The sequence below is a fragment of the Mus caroli genome, chromosome 7, assembly GCF_900094665.2.
Source record: "Mus caroli chromosome 7, CAROLI_EIJ_v1.1, whole genome shotgun sequence".
In the NCBI taxonomy this organism is placed as follows: domain Eukaryota; kingdom Metazoa; phylum Chordata; class Mammalia; order Rodentia; family Muridae; genus Mus; species Mus caroli.
In genome coordinates, this window is record NC_034576.1 from 123,199,947 (window position 1) to 123,220,033 (window position 20,087).

Consider the following 20,087-nt stretch of genomic DNA (forward strand, 5'->3'; position numbering starts at 1 on the left):
TTTTTTTTTTTTTTTTTTTTTTTTGTATGTTTTAAATCAATTTCCACTGAAAATGTTGAAATTTAGCTCAGTGGAGGAAACAAAATCACCCTATTCCTTTTTGTAAACTGTTAGAAAATAAGTAGAGACCTTATTTTGGATACCTTGAGCTTATTTTGTGTGTGCTTATGTATGTCAGCCTGTTCAGGTGTGTATGTGGGTGTGTGGGCATGAGTGTACAGATGTGTGTGGAAGCCAGAAGACAGCCTCAGTTGTGTTCTTTGGAATTACTTACTTTTGTTTTTCCTGAGAGGGTCTCAGTGTTGGGTAGGCCGGGCTAGTGAGGGAGCCCAGCTCTGCCTCCCCATCACTGAGCTGGTAAGTGTGTGCCACCAGGCCTGACTCTTTTATATTGTTCTAGTAATCACATAGCGGTCCCTCTGCTTGTACAGCAAGCACTGTACTGAGATATCTCCCCAGCTCCAACACCTATTATTACTATTAGCATCAGAAGCTAACAATTACTATTATTATTGTTATTATTATTATTATTATTATGTTTTTGAGACAGGGTTACTCTGTGTAGCCTTGACTGTCCTGGAACTTGCTCTGTAGACCAGGCTAGCTTCGAACTTACAATCCGCTTGCCTCTGCCTCCCAAGTGCTGGGTTTGCGCCACCACTGTAATGCCCAACGTTTATTATTATAGAAAATGTCAAACATGCAAAAGTAGCACACAGACCCAGCCTTGCCTAGCATTTGTTACCTTGGGCTTGTTTCAGGTCTCCTCGCTATCTCATTCCCTCCTTTTGTTATTATATCTGCAAACATTTCACAATACAGATGGGAAGATAAAGCTTTTCTCTGACTCCAACGAAGCTCTGTACAAAAGTAGTATATAGTCATTGCAGACAATAGAGCAGTATGTGACATCACCGTGGTTCCTCAGCCAGAAGAGCTACTGTTAACATTTAGGAATAATTCACTCACTCCCCCTGCCCGTGCCCCGTCTCCCCTCCCTCTGCATTTCTCCTTTCCTTTTGTGTGTGCTGGAGAGTGAACCTAGACCCTTGCATATGCTTGGCAAGTCCTCCACCATTAGACTACTCTACCATGTATTTACAGATGAGAAAAAATTTAATTTCAAGAACATTGGCTCCATTTCTTGCCCTGCAATCCAGATTTAGTGGGCAAATCTTAGATTATTTAAACTATGACGAAATAAATAACTTTTATAGCGCTAGAACAGGTAGAGATAGAATTTAAAGATTAGTTATCTTATCAGGTGGCTTTTCTCTAGGTCAAGTTACAGCTTTAAAACCAAGTTCTTTTCAGCCTTTAGAAACATTGTGCTATGAAAGTATTAAGATAATATTGTGCAGTATACATTAGTCCAGAGCTTGCCTGTGTGGGAATTGACTGAGTGACTAGCACAAGTGGTCACAGACTCTCTCTGGTGAGATGTGCTCAAAGCAGCATCACCAACCAGGGGCCGGTAGGAAACCTTTCTTCAGCTATGCTTTAGTACCTAATTCTGTGGGGAGAAGAGACCTCTCCAGCCCCCAACCTACTGTAGTGCTGCCTTCTTAAATCATGTGCTAAGAGCTTAAGTATACACATCAGGCGAGAAGCAGCGCTCACTTAATGAGCCAGAGAAAAGGAAAGCTCAACCTCCTTACCGAGTTGGAAAAGGATCAGGCTGATCTCTAGCTGGAGGCCGCTCCTGCGTGTGCTCACGGGGCCCATCTCTGCTGCCTGTGCCTTCTTCTCCACTTTTCTCCTTTCAGAAAGGAAGAAGTAAAGAGAGGAACTCATATTAAGGAAGCACAAGCAGGAACTTTTAGAAATTGTGTAAGAATGGTTTGTAATAAGTTTCACCATTTAGAGTTGAGATTTCAGTCTAAGCGTGCGTGTATGTTAGAAACTGTCCTGGGCATTTGATAGTCTTTGTGGAGCTTGCAGGAAGTCAGTGCTCCTCAAGCAGTGCCTGACATTTTAGAGTGCTCTTACTGATGTGCTCCGCTGCAGAGGGCCTCTCAGGGCCAGAAACTGTTAGACGTGAACAGCAGCAGCAAGAGGCCATGTTTCCTGTAGGCCTGGGAGAAAAACTCAGGGAGTGACCAGAGCATCCGGCATGGTAAAAAGGTACACAGCTGCTTGTGTGCCTGGCTTGAATTGAAAGATTTCTTGGTGTTGATAAGCAAAATGGCTATGTCCCTTGGTGCTTGCTTTGGGTCTGAGTCACACACAGCACCCCCTCTCCCCCAGCCTCGACTAGTCAGGTTCTTTGTAAGTAGCAGGAACTCAGCTGATCAGCAAAAAGAGACTTGTTAACAGGACTTGAAGTGGCTCCTGGAGTCTCAGAAGGCCTGGAGAACCATGTGAACTCCAGGTCAGGAGGAGCTTGAGTCACACTGTGAAACTGGTCTGATGCTGGGCACTAGGTGCTGCAGATCTGTCCTTAGCACCCACTCATCAGCCCACCTCCCTAGCCACTTGATATTAGTGCTTGCACTTGGCAAAACGCCTTGCTTTATTCTGGGTCACCGGCTCATTCCAGTCTTGGCAACAGGCTAAGGTGTGGCACCAGTACCCTGCTTCAAGGAAGCCCAGAAAGCAGCTTCCCTCCCTCCAAGAATTAACTCCCCTGGGAGTTATGCAGGGAGAGAATGCAGTGCTGGCCACTGAGAAGTGTGTAGTCTTCCCTTTCCCGTGCTCTATCACATGCTGCATCAGAAGCCTCACTATGAATTTAGTGGCATGTCACCACAGCCTCTAAGAGCATCCCAAATTCACCTTTGGTATTGTCTGTTTGTAGTCAGAGTGTGGCTTGTAGGGAACAGACCCTGCCTGCTTCCCACACCCCAGGCTCCTGATGCCCATAGGCTTGGAAGGGATTGACAGATGACTTAGAAAATGGGTCAGCTTCTCTTCAAAAGCACTTGTGTTTCTGTGAATTGAAATTTCTCATGAGCCTATTTTAATTTTCAGCCAGGCAACTTCTAGACTGGAAGTTGAGTAAGTGCACGTGATCTCGTATGTCCAAATCTCCTTTCAAATACAAGTGAACCCCATATTCAATATTCACTCACTGACTAGTTTCTGAGCCACACAAGCAGCTCAATCAGTGTAGGATCTGGATGAAGGCAGCCTGGGAACAGCACTGGATGCAGGTGGCCTGAGAGCATCACTTTGGGTAAGTTCTGTCACTCCTAGGCTCTGTCCACTTGCTTTGAAGAGAGTGGAGCTGTTCAGAGATGGTGCGCCCAGGGCATCAGTGCCTGGAACACTAGCTCTCCCTGTACTTCCCTCTTTTAGTGAGTCATTGTTCAAGAATTTAACTTAATGTTTTTATTTGTTTTAGTAGGTGGCAAGTGGGAGAAACCATCAGAAATTCTGGAAATCAAGGGACAGAATTGGGAAGAGCAAGTGAATAGCCTGCCTGAGGTGTTCAGAAAAGCTGGCTTTGTCGTCGAAGCTTTCACTAGACTGCCATACCTGTGTGAAGGCGACATGTACAATGACTACTATGTTCTGGACGACGCTGTCTTTGTTCTCAGACCAGTATAAACACGTGGAGGCCCAAGTCCTCAGAGTCACCCCTGCAACCGACCCTCCAGAAGAGGAGATGCATCCAATGATGTGAGGGGGACCTCTGGGGACTGTCATTCTCAGTATCATGTAGGAATTTAAAAAGCCAAAATACTAATTCTTTCTTTGTAGTGTGTAAGGGAGTGTTTTTAAAAACAAAACCCAACTCTTTGTGTATTTTTAATCAACTCTTTACTCAGAATCACGCTCCAATGCAGGTCACTCTCCAATTATGATGGAAGATATTTTTTATACTTAATTGCTGTAGGGACTCATTCCCAGACAAAGCAATAGTCATTATGTCATGGAACCGATCAATGGATTGTTTTTAATAAATGAAGACTGGCAATAAGGCTGTCCATTCAATTCCAAATATTGGTTATAAAGTAGAACCATTGATAACTTTCATGTTTAGAAACTCCTTCTCTTACTATTCAAAAAATGTTTTTAATCACGCTAATAAACGTTTTTGGAGATGACGCTGGCACCATGTTCTTCTCTCAAACTCTGCAGCTTTGGCTTCACGGATGCCCTCAGTAGGAGCATGATGGGAAACACTCAGGCTGAGCCTGGAAGGAAAGCAAGGTTCAGCTTGGGTGTTTTGACACCCCTAGAATGACCTGCCTTACTCAGATATAGTGCTCTAGGAAGTGCCTCTCAGTCAGTGTACCTGCTTCTGGCCACACAACAGCTTTGTTTTCCTAAGCTTCCTTAATTCCTCAGGATTGAAGCAGTCCATGGCTTTGACTGACAGGATTCAGCCTAAATAAACATTCAACTTCTTTCACTTCCTTGAATGCCATCTTCCCAGAACTTGGCTTATCCCTAGATCCTTAACTGAGAGTTTGTTTGCTGAAGACCATTACCAGACAGCTGGTAGAATCCAAAGTGCTTCCAATAAACCCAGAAACACAGTGATAGAGGAGACCTCATTAGCAAGAACAGTAATCGCTGTGGACACTAGTCCAGAACCTAAAGACCCAGCAGTCACAGCGGTGACAGCGTGAACGAGGTAGTCACAGTCTGTTACCCACGTGCTCATTACCTGTGACCAGTACTCATAGAAAACTACAACACCTGGGCAGAGGGGCCAGAGTGTTGATTAAGAGCAGCCTTGAGAGCCCCACCTTAGCAGTTAGTGTTATGTGTTATGTGTAGTCAGACAAGGGGTCATGGGTTGATGTACAATTGTTAGTGCTGTGCTGTGTTCTCATTCTTTTTCCCCAGGACTTTGGGTAAATGAAGTACAGACAGTGGCCTAGTGAACAGAGGAGTGCAGCAAGCCTAACATACTTCTTTTGCAGTGGAAACTTGTGTCTTTACCTGGCATCAGAAGGGGCTGCTGTTTTATCCTGGGAAGGGTATTCAGAGCCAGGTGGCTTCAAAGCGGCTCCTGTCTTTGAAGTTGAGGTCTATTGGAAAAAGACCATAGAAAAACAGAGAGCACATGTGTTTATTCATTTTAAAGACAAATTCTCAAGAAAATCAGAGGACCTTTGAAGGCCAGTTTATTAAAAATGCCATTTTGTGACTTGGAAACCAGATGCAGATGTATTCCTATGTCCTATCTGGTCTGGGACGTCTTAGTGTGTTGTCACCTTTGGCCACTAGATGGTGGTGTTGTTTACCAAGTGGCAGTGGTTCACCTCCTTTTCTCCCCAAGTATAATAATGCTGCTTTGTGTGCACCATTCCTGGCACGTGTGCTTAAACCCAGTAAGTTGGAGAAGCCGAGAGGGGCACCACCTGTGGTTGGTCCAGCAGGCTTGCCAGTTGACCCTAAAGGTGAGTGCAGAGAGCAAACACAGCTTGCACCTGGGATTCCTGGCCCCCTGCACCTGCATTCAAAACCCCTGGAGTGGTGAGAGTGCTGAGGACACAATGCCCCTAGTCATCTCCCCCTTGGGCGAGGTCATTAAAACCACTTCTGTGTTTCCCACCTTCCCAAGTTTTCTGTTTGTTGTTTGTTTGTTTTGTATAGCCAGTTTACAGCAGGAAATAAGCTGGGCTGGGAAAGGCGCAAAACTTTGGTGTATCCAGCTTCCTCCTGAAGCTGTGTCTTCATTAACATCGCACAGAAGTCAGGCGTTGGGCCCTACAGCACAAAGTTGGGCTGCTCACAGACTTGTAGCTCATGTATCAAAGATACATCAGAGTTGGCAGGAGGTTGTTTGTTAAGCAAGCAGAAGGACTGGAATTTAGATCTCTAGGAAGTCTTGGAGAGCTTGGAACCCCAGCATGTAGGAGTCAAACATCCCTGGAGCAAGGTGGCTCCCCAGCTTATCTGAAACCACAAGCTACAAGCTCCACGAAAAGACCTGCCTCAGTATATAAAGTGGAGTGCAATTGAAGAAGCTACCAGAAGTCAACCTTGGACCACAGCACACACAGACCCACACATGTACCCTCACATGGATGTGCGAGAGCATGTGCATGCACACACACATACACACACACACACACACACACACACACGAGTACAACATAATGGAAGAAGTTCACATTGCATCCACCTGAAGAGATATTTGCGATGTAACTGGGAATAATACACCCTGAAATTAAACAGTACTACACCGTGAGATTCTAAGGTCTCGCAACTAAATGGATAATGCGTCATTGGCTAAAAATGGCTGAGAACAATGATTAACGATCGTACTGGCTGGTTTTAGGTGTCAACTTGACCCAGGCTGGAGTTATCACAGAGAAAGGAGCTTTAGCTGGGGAAATGCCTCCATGAGATCCAGCTGTGGGGCATTTTCTCAATTAGTGATCAAGTGGGGAGGGCTCCTAGTGGGTGGGACCATCTCTGGGTTGGTAGTCTTGCGTTTTTGTTTTTGTTTTGTTTGTTTGTTTGTTTTTTGAGACAGGGTTTCTCTGTATAGCCCTGGCTGTCCTGGAATTCACTCTGTAGACCAGGCTGGCCTCAAACTCAGAAATCTGCCTGCCTCTGCCTCCCGAGTGCTAGGATTAAAGGCTTGTGCCACCACGCCCGGCTAGTCTTGGGTTCTATAAGAAAGCAAGCTGAGCAAGCCAGTGGAAGCAAGCCAGTAAGGAACATCCCTCCATGGCCTCTGCATCAGCTCCTGCTTTCTGACCTCCTTGAGTTCCAGTCCCGACTTCGTTTGGTGATGAACAGCAGTGTGGAAGTGTAAGCCGAATAAACCCTTTCCTCCCCAACTTGCTTCTTGGTCATGATGTTTGTGCAGGAATAGAAACTCTGACTAAGACAACAATCCAGGCTGCAGCTATACACATCTCCACTTCACTTTATCTGTTCCGTGTAATTGTGCCGTCTACCTTCTAGGCAAGAATTCTAAAATTCAAGTAGTATCTTAATTTTGAACTATTTTTAAAGTAAACTGACTTGGGACTAGTTCTGGGTTTGTAAAAATTAGAGTTATATCTGACTTTGTTCTCATCTAGTTGGCCCTAGTGCTACTGTCTGACGGACCCATCCCGTGTTCAAGGCTGTTAGGGTTTTGCTTCTTCTTTTCCTATCCCCGACTTCTGTTCAGGATGCCCCACTCCATCGGCTGGATTTTACTATTTCAAAGACTTTAATTTTGTGTGTATGAGTGTCTTGCTTGCATGGTTTATGTGTACCTGGCCCCAGAACTGGAGTTAGGATTTATTGTGAGCCGCCATGTGGTTGCGGGGAACGGAGCCCAGGCCCTCTTGAGAGCAGCCAGTGCTCCTTCCCACTAAGCCCCTTCTGCAGCCAATTTTGTGGTTTTTTAATTATCAGTTCTCACTGAAATAGAATGTCATCATTTGCTTTTCCCCTTTCCATTTTTTATGTAGTCAAATGCATGTAACAGATTGACAAACAGTCGTTGGTTAGGTGTAGTCCTATAGTGCAGCCTTTCTCTCATCTGTCTCTAGAGCACTGCAGTTTGCCAAACTGGAAATTCCACCTATTAAATAACCAGCTCTGTACCTTAGGTTCCTTGCGCATATAGAATGATACAATGTGTTTGTTTTCTGTTTTTTTTTTTTGTGTGTGTGTGTGTGTGTAGGTGTGTGTGTGTTTGTGTGTGTGTATGTGTGTGTGTGTGTGTGCATGTGTGTGTGTGTTTGTGTATGTGTATGTGTTTGTGTGTGTATGTGTGTGTGTGTAGAAACTGGTTTATTTCACTTAGCATCTGAAGTTGCAGCCATCTTTATAGCATGTTCCAGCATTTCCTTTTTAAGACTGAATGCTATTCCCTTGTATGGGCATACCACAGTTTATTTATGCATTTCTCCACTGATAGACACTAAGAGTGCGTCCATATTTCAGCTGTTGTGCACCATGCTGCTGTGGATATGAATGTGTAAGTATTTTTTAAAGACTGCTTTCAGTTTGGGGGAGCAGATTCTCAAAGTGGAACTACTGGGTCATTTTGTAATTCATTCTAGTTCTAGGGTTTTTTTTTTTGTTTTGTTTGTTTTGTTTTGTTTTGTTTTTAAGGAACTACAATGATGAAAACATTTTATGTTCCCACCAACAATGCACAAGAGTCCCAATTTTTCTACACCATTGCCAGCACTTTTATTTTAGATAGTAGTCGCTGAATGTGTATGAGACAATACTGTTTGATTTTCATTCCCTAGTGATTAGTGCATCATGCTTTCATGGTTCAGTTTGGGGCATTTGGCTTCATTTCCTGCAAATGAAAGTAAACCGCACTTTGTAAATATCCAGTGGTCCCCGAACAACAGAATCCTTTTTCTCTATGAAATCTCAGACTTCCCTGGAGAATTGGGAGAATATTATTACATAACTAGAATTTGAGTCCCTCTGGGTTTGAAAGTCACTATGCCCTATTCAGACAAATTAATGCTTTCATTATAAAGTCATTTTACAGTTACTTTCAGTGCCTGTAAAATGGTGACATAACATTGGCTATCTGCACTTCAGTTCTAGAACATAAATAACAGGATGGCCAAACGCTGTTATTAGATACTCTGTTTAGGATTTGATGTAGTACTGATTTATTTTTTGAGATGGGGCCTTGCTGTGTTGCCAGGCTGGTCTCAAACTCAAGAGTTTCGAGTGATCCGTCTATTCCAGCTTCTTGAGTGGAGGGGACCACAGCTTTGGGCCACTGCCTTGGCTGGAATATTGTGTTTAAATGCTTGTGAACCCCCAGCCCTTTCCCGTGGGTGGGTTGAAGTAGCCAGGTCTATCTTACCATCCTCTTAAACTCAGTGTTAGCTTCTCAGCACTTGGGTTGACATTCTGATGGCTGTTACTGGTCACCAAGCCCTGCAGAGCATTTGCATTCCAAATACCACACTAACGAGAAGATAAAAACAGGCAAAAAATGATGACAATGAAAATGAGCCTCAGTTGTCCGATCTGTAGCCAAGTGCACCACTGTTGACATTTTTGGTAGGTATCCTAGCAGGGCTCCCTGGTGCCTATGTGTATGCACTGGTTCATGTGTGTCTACATGTCGTGATAGATGCTTTTATTTCTCTAGGAGAAATGTAAAACATGCAGGCACCTGGTTTCTAGTTAGACGCTGGCAAGATGCAAGGTGTTTCCTATCATTCAGGGCTTGAGGCCAAATTAATCCAAGGCCTGGTGACAAAAGGCTATCATGAGATGTTGGAGAAATAATGTAAAATTCATTGATAGGCATCGGAACGCCTCAGTGGGTCTTTTCTGAAGAGAATGTTTAGTGTTGTTGTGACAAAATAATATAAAAATTAGGATGATTGAGATGTTTCATTAAATGGGAGAATTGCAAGAAAGCCTCTGGGGTCCATAATTGTGTTTTCACTGGGTAAGATGAAAAACAGGTATGCATAATCTCACTGATACAAGGCCATTATTTTAATGTATTTGTGTCTCATTTTAATAAAAGCACATATATTAGTGGTTGGCTTTTTGTTTTGGAAATGAAATAATTTTCTTGTGTTCTTATTATCTGATCTTTCGTAAAAGACTGTTCTTCCTTGTGGAGATAGGACCCAGAGCCTGGCATGTGTTAGGCCCAGTCTACCACGGAGCTGCACCTTTATCCAAAGGCTCTTCTATGGGAGTGTAATCAGTGCAGTCGATGGATGGTCATCTAGCCACAGGCTTGCTGCTGAGCAAGCCACGAGGAACAAGCCAGTGAACAGCCAGGTTCCTGACCTGCTGGAGTTCCTGTCCTGACTTCCTTTGATGATGAACAGTGATGTGAAAGTGTAAACCAAATCCTTTCCTCTCCAGCTTGCTTTTGGTTATGGTGTTATACAGTGATAAAGTAAGGAGCCTTTCTCACCCAGCTTCAGCAGCTGCTGGCTTGCACTCCTGACTCCCATCTCCTTCATGCACAGCTTGGCCTGCTTTTCAGTTTGTAAATGTGTTTCTAAAACTTTTTGTTGGTGTTGATGGTTTTTAAGGTTGGGTTCACCATGTGGCCCTGGCTGACCCAGAACTTGTTTTGTAGACTAGAATGGCCTGGAACTCAGAGATCTGTATTCCCCACAGCTGGCTGAGATGGGTTTTTTTAATGCGCCTGCTACAATGAGCGTGTCTTTAAACAGCCAGACTGCTAAGTATCTAATGGCCACAGGACTCCCAACTGTAATTTTGCTTTTTTGTTTTTTGAGACCTTGTAGCCCATTCTGCCCTGGAATTCACAGTCCTGTGGTCTCAGCTTCCCACATGCTGCAATGACAGCTGGGCCATCACTCCACCTAGCTCGACTTTCAATTTTCAATGGTGTCTTTGAATCTGGTTCCAAATAAACTCCCTGCCTTGTCATTGGCTGGAGTCTTCAGTGAAGCTGAAGCTAACCGCCTCTGCCTGGCTGCTGTCCCGGAGGGAGGGTGTGTAGGGAGACCCCAGGCAATCTGTCCTTGGCAGGGAAGGGGGTGGAGGAGCTGCATGCCAAGCACTGCTGTCCTGAGAGGTGTGGCCCTGGCCCTACCGTGTGTCCAGACTCAGCAGTAGAGCCTGCAGCTCAGCAAGTGAGGACCTGCGGGGCAGGCGCTGGGGACCGGAGTGAACAGACAGAAGGACGGTAGGCCAAGTGCAGGTACACAAGCCTTATGGGCTCCTAGGTATCCATAGGATGGCGGGAGGGTGTATGTGAGATGACACTTCTCAGAACCTGCTTAATAACACACCAGTAACAGAGACCCTTGCAAGAACACCTGCAGCAACAGTAATCAGTCATGAATAATAGCTACTGCTGTTTGAGTCCCGAGATCCAGGCTGGGCTGGGAGCTTTGGGAGTGTTAAAGGTGAGGAGGTGATACTTAATGCTTGCCTGGCTCTTGTGAGGATTTGTGAAAAGATGGGCCCAGTGCACACTGGACGTATGGATGTATACTTAGTTTATTTTGCATTGGGAAGTAGATGCAATCCCCACACACATGCTAGGTGAGAAAGCTCTCGAGCTATGCCCTGCCACGATATGTTTATGAATGCCTAAAAAATATGTTTACATGCTATCATCAGACTTAAAGATGGAAAAGGCCAGAGAGGTTAAGGAATCAGCTCATTAACACACAGCTAGGAACCGGGAGTCCAAGTTAAAGCTGTGATCCTATTCCTGGGTCGTTGCTGCGACCCTGGGCTTGGGACTTGGGACTGTTGAGCATGGCGTTGCCACCTATTAGCTTCATAGCCTTGGTCTGCTCACCTGACTTCTGAGAAACAGCGTTTTCATTTGTGAAGTGGGCACAATGGTGGTGTTTACCTCAAAGTTTCTGCAAGAATTTAGTGTGGGGATGCATGCACAGGGCACATCCCTGGCTGCCTCACTCGGTGTTTCTGAGGGCCATGAACCTTGGGGATCCTGCAGCTGGGTTTTACAGTGTGCACTGCCATTTGCTTGCTATGTGAGCTTTTCAAGAACACGGACTCGCCTGTGAAACACAGAGTGAACGCAGCTGATAGAGTAAACGGGGAGAGGGACTCCGTGTGGGGGCACCTGATGAGGAGGGTAGGATAGGCAGGGACCCACAACCCTCCCTACAAACTCCCTATCCCCTGACTCAGCAGCCCTAAGTTAGGGGGCCCCAACATGAAGTACTGAAATCAAATTTAAGTTTGTTTTTTTTTTTTTTAGTGTGGGTGGGTTTGCTTTTGCCTCGGCCACAAAATGTCTTTCCTTGTTTTGTTCTTGTTTTTGAGAACGGGTTTTATTATGTAGCCCAGGCTATCCTGGAACTGATCCATACATTAGGCTGACTTTGAACTGGCAATGATCTTCCTGCCTCTGACACTCAACAATGAAATAATACCTTTTAGTTATTTGTGTGTGTGTGTGTGTGTGTGTGTGTGTGTGTGTGTGTGTGTGAATTCTTCCAGTTAGTGTTCATGGGTCCATATGCGGTGCTCATGCCGCAGACTTTAAATGGAACTGCCTCACAACAGTGATAAACTTTTGGTAGATGTCCAGGCATCATGTCTCACTCCACAGGGGACTAATTGCCTGGTCTGTAGCCTGAACAGCTTGATTCTGGCTTGCCTGTGACTTGCTGGTTTTAAGATGTTAAGTTGGAAGCCCCTCTGTTCCATTTGGCAAGATACCTGACCACTCCCTCAAGTAAACTCTGAGCTCTGAGGTCTGTACTGACTGCTGCTGTCTTCATCTGAGATTCTGCAGGTGGTTTGGTGAAGAGGGGCAGGGCCACAGAGAAAGCTATCAGCTGTCCACCACCAAATGGCCCATGCCTCGCCCAGTCTTTTCAGTCTTTTGACCAGCCCTCTAAAAGAGAGTACCCCAAAGGACCTTTAATTAAAATCAAATCCCTAATTGACAGTGGGCTGGGGTTTCACTGAGACTGAAGACATTCTGTGCCCAGAGAGAGGAGTGTTTATTTCATAATTGCAAACCTCTCACAGAGGTAACAGGATCAGCTCAGCCATCTGCACAAGAAGCCTCATTGTCTGGGAAATTGGAAGACTGTGAATGGGGTCGATGTGACCAAAGAGAAGAGGGAAAGAGGCAGAAGGTCCCTAACCACCCAAATCCAGGAAGTTATTGTTGGAGCTCAGCATAGCAGTCCCCAGGAGCAGCTGGTGGGCAGAATGCCAGTTTTTAGTGTCTGGAGGTTTTGAAAGTGACATCATGGTCTGCGCTGCCCTGCAAAGTCAAATGAGCACACATGATTGCTATGGAGATCCCCTGGGGATGGGGAGGGGACAAGACAAACCACTAATGTAATAGGCTAGGCAACACTGACAAGGGCTGGGCTGGACTAGGGAATGCTGGGGAGCCTGTAATTGTTAGATATCACCCAACTTATATTATCACCAGAATTCCTGCCTACACTGAAAGAGGGTACTGTTGTTACCTCAGTACCGGAAAAGCAGAAACAATTTATACATGGATTCAGAAGGGAGGTTGAAAACAATTCTATTGAAATTTTAAGAGGAAAAACATAAAAAAGGGAAGGTGCAACCCCAGCAGCCACCAGGAGAAGAGACGGAGAAAGTCACTCCCTTTAAGGTGCAAATAGCTTAGCAGGAAGGGACAAGCACCCCTAAGGACAGAAGTGGGCTAGTGAGCCAGGAAAGGGCTCAGAATGCTCCGGGCTGTGCTGTGGTCTCTAATAGCACCCCTCTGCCTGTGGGCTGTCTTTCACACATGCTGTGTTCGTTATATGAGGCCAGCATTAGGAAGTCTTCCTCTGCAAACTGACTTCTTTCATGTTAGTCTTGTCTAGTTTTCTTCCAGTCCTTAGTTCCCTCTCACATCATCACCTCTCTGGGGTGTGGAGTCAGCAGAAGCAGTGTGTAGCTTCCTGTCTTTATCCTGCTTGACAGCCATGAGCATGCTTGTGTGTGCTTCCTCTAAGTATGAAATGTAAATTTCATATGTAGAGTGTTTATGATGTCAATACTTTTTTTTTACACATCTGTGGTCACCACCATCAATATCCCCAAACACCTGAGTCAACCAGCTTATAGAGAGGAAAGGCTTATTTTAGCTCACGGATTTGAAGGCTCCTCAGTGATAGGTTGGTGCCTGCAATGAGACAGTACATTGTGTCTGGAATGTTTAGTGGCTCATAACAGCTCATCCCACCTGCCAGAAAGCAGGAGAGGAAGAAGGAGGCTCTGGAATGCCACATCTCCTCTGAGCACAGCCTTAGTGACCCAACACAGAACATTTCCACAAAGGTTCCTCTCAAAGGCTCCACTATGTCCCATGGAAGATGTGGCATCCTGGGAACCAAGCCTTTAACATGAGCTTTGGAGGTGAGGGAAGTGGGGCATCCAAACCACAGTTCCATTCTTCACTCAGGAGCTGCACAAATCGGGCAGCTATCTGAATTGACCTCACTGCCTGGGGCTGTGTCTGCAGCACCTTTCTCATCCAGGCTGACTTCCCCGATACAGCCACTGTCCCACTCCCAAGGGGTTCTGCCTGTTCAGAATCCAGTTAAAAGCCAGAGTAAGATGTTTCTGTGCTGGGCAACAACAGGATGTCTGAGAGGAGTCTCGGTGAGGATCCAGTATTGGTAGTGTAGCAGAAGCCAGAGGCCTCCAACCAGACCAAGACTCATTGCAATGAACAAGCAAAGAAGTGTGTGCAAAACTGTGGGACACACTGTGACACACTGCAGCTTCACACACCACGAGCTTTGTTTGTTTGTTTTTCTTTTGCAGGGGAGGTTGCGAGGGTGGAGGGCAGATATCAGGGATGGGGAGATGAGCAGGATTGGGGTGCATGGTGTGAAATTCACAGAGTCATTGAAAAGTTAAAAAGCAGTTCCTGTGCCAAGGCCTTTCCAGTGGCTCTGCCCTGTCTCAAAGCCGAGGGTGAGCCCAGGGGCTCCCAGCTTTCTCGACTTCCTTTCTCATTCTTGTGTGGTCCATGGGACGAGGTGCCAATACATAAAGCTCCTAACTCCAAAGGTCTTTGTGTTTCTTCTTCTTCTTTCTGGAACTTTCTTTTCCCAGATATGGCTGTAATCCATTCCTTCCTGTCTTCAGACCTTCCCCGCACGCATTACCATGGCTCCTACTCCTTTCCTCTGTAGCATCCATCACTGCCTGACATAAACCAAGTTGCCTATTTATTCTTTTCCTGGCTACCCAGCACATCAGCTGGGACATGGCTTTGCAAGCTGCTGTGTCCTCAGAGTGTAGAATAATGCCTGGCCCACAGTGATGCTCAATAAGCACTTGATAAATGAATGCATGAAATAACCACGCAGCTATAAATATGTGCCTTAGCCATGCCTAGTGCCCTTATAGAGGAGTATTGGTTTTCTCTCCTGGCTAATTGTTTGTCTTAGAGAATTCACAGCGGGCTGCCTGGAAGACTTGGGACTTATAATGAATTGGGTGAGCCAAGCCAAAAGGGAGGAGAGATCTTTACGAAGGACCTTGAACTGAGAAATATGACAACTCGGAGAGACACAAAGAAGTAGGTGCTCTGACCACTAGTGGGTTCGCTCTGAGGAGTAGAGAGAATGACACTGACAGGCATGGGCTGACTCTTTGGAAACTGCAGCCTGACCTCCTCGGTTGTAAAAACTCAAACTCAGAACTCGTTCTGACCTAAGCTCCATTTAAAATGACTAATTCATTTCTCAAAGGGCACCATCAGGTGGGTACCTGCACTGGTTAGTCTTTGTCAACTCATCACAAACTAGCGTCATCTTGGAAGAGGGACCCTCAGCTGAGGAATTACCTCCGTCACGTTGGCCTGTAGGTGCAGCTCTGGGACCTTTTCTTGTTAATGATGTAGCAGAATAGCCTCTCTGTGGGCAGGGCCATCCCTGGGCACTCAGTTCTGGGTATAAGAAAGCAGGCTGAGCAAGCCCCTGAGAAGCAAGCCAGTAGGTAGCACTCCTCCATGGCCTCTGCTTCAGTTCCTACCTCCAGGTTCCTGCCCTGGCTTCCCTGGATGATGGACTGTAAGCTGGGGGCCAAATTAACCCTTTCCTCCCCAAGTTGGTTTTGGTCAGTATTTTATTACAAGCAAGCTAGGACAGTACCACTTAATACCCCATTTTATAGCTGAGAAAATTGAAGTACAGAGAGGTGAAGCAAGTTGCTTGACATCACCCAAGCTAGTGAGTGGGCAGAGGGAAGAGAGAAACCAGGCCATGTGAGTACAGCCCATGGTTTCTCTTTAGAGCTCCACTTTGGGGAGGTATTAGATGTAATAATTTCCACCGGTTTTAAAACACACATATCAGTAAACTTGTAAGTGTGGCTTCCATGTAATACCCACTACCATCTAGATATTGAAACTCGTCATTGGGGCTGGAGAGATGACTCAGCAGTTCAGAGTGGAACGCTGCTCTTCCAGAGGACCCCTTTTGAGTCCCAGCAGGCACATGGCAATTCACAACTGTCTGGAGCTCCAGTTCCAGGGGGATCTGACGCCCTCTCCTGGCCGCATCAGGCACTGCACACATATAGATGTGGGCAAACACTCAAAAACACAAACCAAAAATAAGTAAAAGAAATCTTCATTGTCCTCCCTAAAATTCTCTTGTGCTTTTTTTGCAGCATGGCTTCCCACCATGCCCCAGAGTGTCCCGGGTGACTCTTGACTTTATCACAGATTTTTAACTGTCTTGGAGTTTCATAGAAAAGAAACTGCAGTATATCCTTATGTCCTTCCCCCCCCCCCCCCAAACGTGTGTGGGTGTGTGCATGCACATATGTAGTAGCCAGAAATTGACATCAGGCTCCTTCCTCAGTCACTTCTTACTGCTGAGACAGGCTTGCCCACTTTCTTTGAACCTGGAACTTGCCAATTCAGCAAAACTGTTTGGCCAGCAAACCTCAGGGATGCTCTTGTCTCTACCTCCCTAGCACTGGGATTACAGGCATGTACCACCGCTTCTGGCTCTTATTCGGGCACTGGGGATCTAAACTCAGGTCCTCGTGCTTGTATGGCAAGCACTTACCCATGAAACCACCTTCCCTAGTCCAATTTCTAGGTGTTTTTTATTTTGTTTTGTTTTGTTTTTTACTCTGCGTGTTACAAATATCCATCCTTCGTTCTTTTTCCTGAGGCCTATATGACTTCCTTTCAGTTGTTTTACATTTTGAAATACAGATTGTTGGTGAACTCTCCTGTATTCTTCGCCCAGTCTCCTCCCGCAGTTCCTCTTGTGTAAGAATCGCGCAGTTATCAATCCGGGAGGTGGTGCAGCCTCCAGAAGCCATCCCTAAGGCAGCTCTTCCCTGAGGCAGCTTTTTGCTTGGTGTACGAAGAGCTTTTTCTGCTCTGGCTGTGGGGATTCCTCTGCTCCTGGACAAGTCCTAAGGACTGTTCTGCCTTCTGTGGTTTCATTCCTCTCGTCTCAGGAGGCATTTCCATTCTTCGTGTCCCGAGGGATGGAAGGGACTTCCCTTCAGATCTCCTTCCTCAGACCTCCTTTGTGCAGCTCGCTCCTCTCCAGTGCTTTTCCCTGGATGACTGGCTGCCTTGGTTTTCCTGAGCTCTCATGCTGCCTCCGAGCTTGCGCTGTGGGCTGGAGGCAACAGGAGCAGCACCTGGACTCAGCTTGGCTGCGTCTCCTCTCCGAGAGATCTTGGTTTCTGATTCCTGCTTTCAGTATCCTGAAACTGTTTGTCATATATTTTGGTTGGTCTTCTAATTCCCTAAAGTGGTAGTAGGATTAACTTTTGTTTTGTTTTAAGTCAGGGTTTCTCTGAATAGCACTCTGGCGTCCTGGAACTCACTCTGTAGACCAGGCTGACTTTGAACTCACAGAGATCCATCTGCCTCTGCCTCCCAAGTGCTGGGTGGGATTTAAGCCACCACCTCCTGGCTAGATTTAACTTTTTTATTGCTGAGTGGTGATCTGTTGGTTCTTTTGAATAGATATGCTGTCTTTAACCTTTCACCTGTTGGACATTTGGGTTTTTTTCATATTTGGCTGTTACAAATAAGGCTGAACCTATCTTTTTTATCTACATGTTTCCATTTCCCTTGGCAAAACCCCAGATTGAAATTCCTTTTTCTTTTTCTTTTCCTCTCTTTCTTCTTCGTTTTTCTTCCTTCCTTCCTTTCTCCCCCTCCCCCTTTCCCTCTCCATCTCATTCTCTTGCTCTCTTTTCGAGACAGACTGCCCTTGAACTTACTAGGCAGCTGAAGATAACCTTGACTTTCTGATTTTCTAGCCTTTCCTTCCTGAGTGCTGGGATTACAGGCGTGTACATTCAATGCCAAGTTTATGGTGCTTGGAATAGAACTTCGAGCTTCATACACGCTAGGCAAGTTCTCTACCAACAAAGCCACAACCCCAGCCCCTGAAATCCCTTGATCATAGAGTACCAAGTATGTAATCTTATAAAACTCTGGCAAACAATTTTCCAACCACAACACAGCCAACATGCGGTATTGCCAGTCTGCCTCTGTTAGTCACTTTAATGACTGTGTATGTGTGTGTGTGTGGAGGGGGGGATCTCATTGTGGGTTTATTTTATGCTATGTTTTATCCTGGGGTTAACAGGAAGGAAGGTGACATGCATGGGTTTAAATTATGAAAACAACCATCTGTCCTGTCTGCTTATTAAAAACCCACAAATGGAGCTTGTTTTGAGCAGAGCCCTGTCGAAAGTGACTCATGTTTTGTGTGCATATTGGACATTTTTATATCTATTTCCAGGAGTTCAACTCTGTTTTCCCATTGACCTGTCTTCTTACCGGATTGTAGGACTTCTCACATTCTGCATATGAAGCTCATGTGAGAGATGGTGAAGCAAGCACCTTGAAACACTCTTCTCCTCTGGGTGCTGTGGACCAGGGGTGGTGGTAAGCACAGAAATGGGGCGCTGAGGTCATGGAGAGAATGATGAGCATGTCTTAGACACATCCTGGAATCATTACACTATTTAAAATGTTTTTGAGGAATTTAGTGGCTGCATGTCCCTCTGCTCTTGAATATTCTTCAATCTATTTTTAAAAGAAAATGAAACCTGAGTCACCTGTGTGCTTGACTTAACTGCAGGAGGATGTCTCAGGGACCTAGGACATGCTCCCTTCTCCTGGTCCTCCTTCTGAGCCATGGAGGTGCCTATCAGAGAGAGCCAAGTCCCCGGCAGGGTAAGTCTTGAGGAGAAAGAGAGAGAGAGAGAGAGAGAGAGAGAGAGAGAGAGAGAGAGATTTCACAGCTTCTATAAATTTTAGGGGATGTAGCTGGATATGTCCGTTTGGGGTTATGATGTATTCCAGTGAGGGGGTGGTTAGCATTTGCCTGTCTGTGGGTATTCATAGGGCGTTTGGGCATATTATACATGGTTTATTTTATTATGTGTATTATTTATCCAAATAAGTGTATTATGCCATTTTCATGCATGCACACAATATGCTTCAGTGGAATTCATCCCCAACACCCTCTTCCCCCATTCCTCACAAGTTCAGTAGATCCCACACATGAGGGAAGCTTGCAGCTCCTGTCTTCCTGAATCTGACCCATGTTGATTAATGTGATGATCTCCGGTTCCAACATTTCTCCTGCAAATGACAAAACTTCATTCTTCTTTATGGTCAAATAATACTCTACCTGCTGTATAGACCACATTTCTTCATCAGTATTTTGTTGATGGATTTCCAGGCTGGCCCCATATCCTGGTAATTGTGAATATTTCCACACTGAACACATATGTGCAGATATCTCTGTGGTATGCTGCCTTAGCTGTCTATGTTGCCTCTGCTGCCTCTGTGTGACACGGAGTGGATCATATAGTAGCTCTACTTCAGTTTTTGGGATGTCTCTTTCTTGATTTCCACAATGGCTGGATAAAGTGACACTCCCAGTGGTGGTGTGTAAAGGTTCTCAGTTGGGGGGTTGTAAGCCAAGGTTTTCTCACACTGGCCACAGTTATTGCATCGATTTCAACTCAGGGAAAGCCCGCATGGATTTTGTTGGGCTCCTGTGGTAGCTACATTCGTCTTTACGAAGGTCCTCCTGTTCGGGTCTAGTCACATATCCAACGGCTTTCTTGCAGATTTACATCCATTGTTGCAGAAAATGGCGGTGAGTGCTCCAGTTCTATTTTAATCAGAATGCCCTCTACTAACGCTGCCAAATTTGCATGTTATACTCCATGTTATCTCTCTGCCTTTTAGGAGGAAATAATAGAGGGAAGCTATCTGAATGGTAATGTCCCCAGTCTGTCCCCATGTGTACCTTCTGAGACCTTCAAACAGAATACGGATGTGGTGTCTGTGGAATGACTCCGTTTAAAGCTGTCTTTCCGTTTTGTCCCTACTGTAGCGTTACTGGATCTCACACTGTTTGAAAGGTAATCTGCCTCGGGGGTGTTGAAAGGGACGGAGGTTTTTCCTAATAACCGTTACATAGAGCTTCCTGCTCGAGAAAAGTAGTATTGCAAAGAGCTCCAACCAATGTGCAGTGACTTAGTTGACACTTGCTCCTAGAACCCTATCCCTCCAATGGCGGAGCTTAAGACCAAGGTGCCCGAAGGACTCCCGAGGAGGCGACAGTATTCCCAGTGCTGGGGCAGAGAAACACATCCGAGTTTACTGCAGCCCTCTGGTTGGGGCTGCTTATTACCCTTTTGTGTAGAGCAATGAAGCTGAGGCTTGGGAC

General features: G+C 45.6%; 3 protein-coding genes across 6 annotated transcripts in view; 2 read left to right on the plus strand and 1 right to left on the minus strand.

Annotated features, from left to right (window-relative positions):
• Positions 1–1,744, minus strand: part of Igsf6 (immunoglobulin superfamily member 6) — a 9,813-nt gene extending 8,069 nt beyond the window's left edge. For both annotated transcript variants that reach the window (XM_029479660.1, XM_029479659.1), the window contains exon 1: positions 1,659–1,744. In XM_029479660.1, the coding sequence (XP_029335520.1) occupies positions 1,659–1,725 (67 nt within the window). In that variant the 5' untranslated portion in view covers positions 1,726–1,744. The remainder of the gene's footprint in view (positions 1–1,658) is intronic.
• Mettl9 (methyltransferase like 9) overlaps positions 1–5,508 on the plus strand; it is a 45,140-nt gene extending 39,632 nt beyond the window's left edge. For 2 of the 3 annotated variants that reach the window (XM_021167580.2, XM_021167578.1), the window contains exon 5: positions 3,344–4,049. In XM_021167580.2, coding sequence (XP_021023239.1) covers positions 3,344–3,549 — 206 coding nt within the window. In that variant the 3' untranslated portion in view covers positions 3,550–4,049. Of the gene's footprint in view, positions 1–3,343 lie in introns of all 3 variants that reach the window. The other variant, XM_021167579.2, reaches the window with a different exon arrangement.
• Positions 5,509–10,390: 4,882 nt separating this feature from the next.
• Positions 10,391–20,087, plus strand: part of Otoa (otoancorin) — a 78,106-nt gene continuing 68,409 nt past the window's right edge. The window contains exons 1-5 of the mRNA XM_021167659.1: positions 10,391–10,582; positions 18,486–18,577; positions 19,483–19,511; positions 19,604–19,634; positions 19,752–19,779. Of these exons, the coding sequence (XP_021023318.1) occupies positions 18,487–18,577; positions 19,483–19,511; positions 19,604–19,634; positions 19,752–19,779 (179 nt within the window). The 5' untranslated portion in view covers positions 10,391–10,582; position 18,486. The remainder of the gene's footprint in view (positions 10,583–18,485; positions 18,578–19,482; positions 19,512–19,603; positions 19,635–19,751; positions 19,780–20,087) is intronic.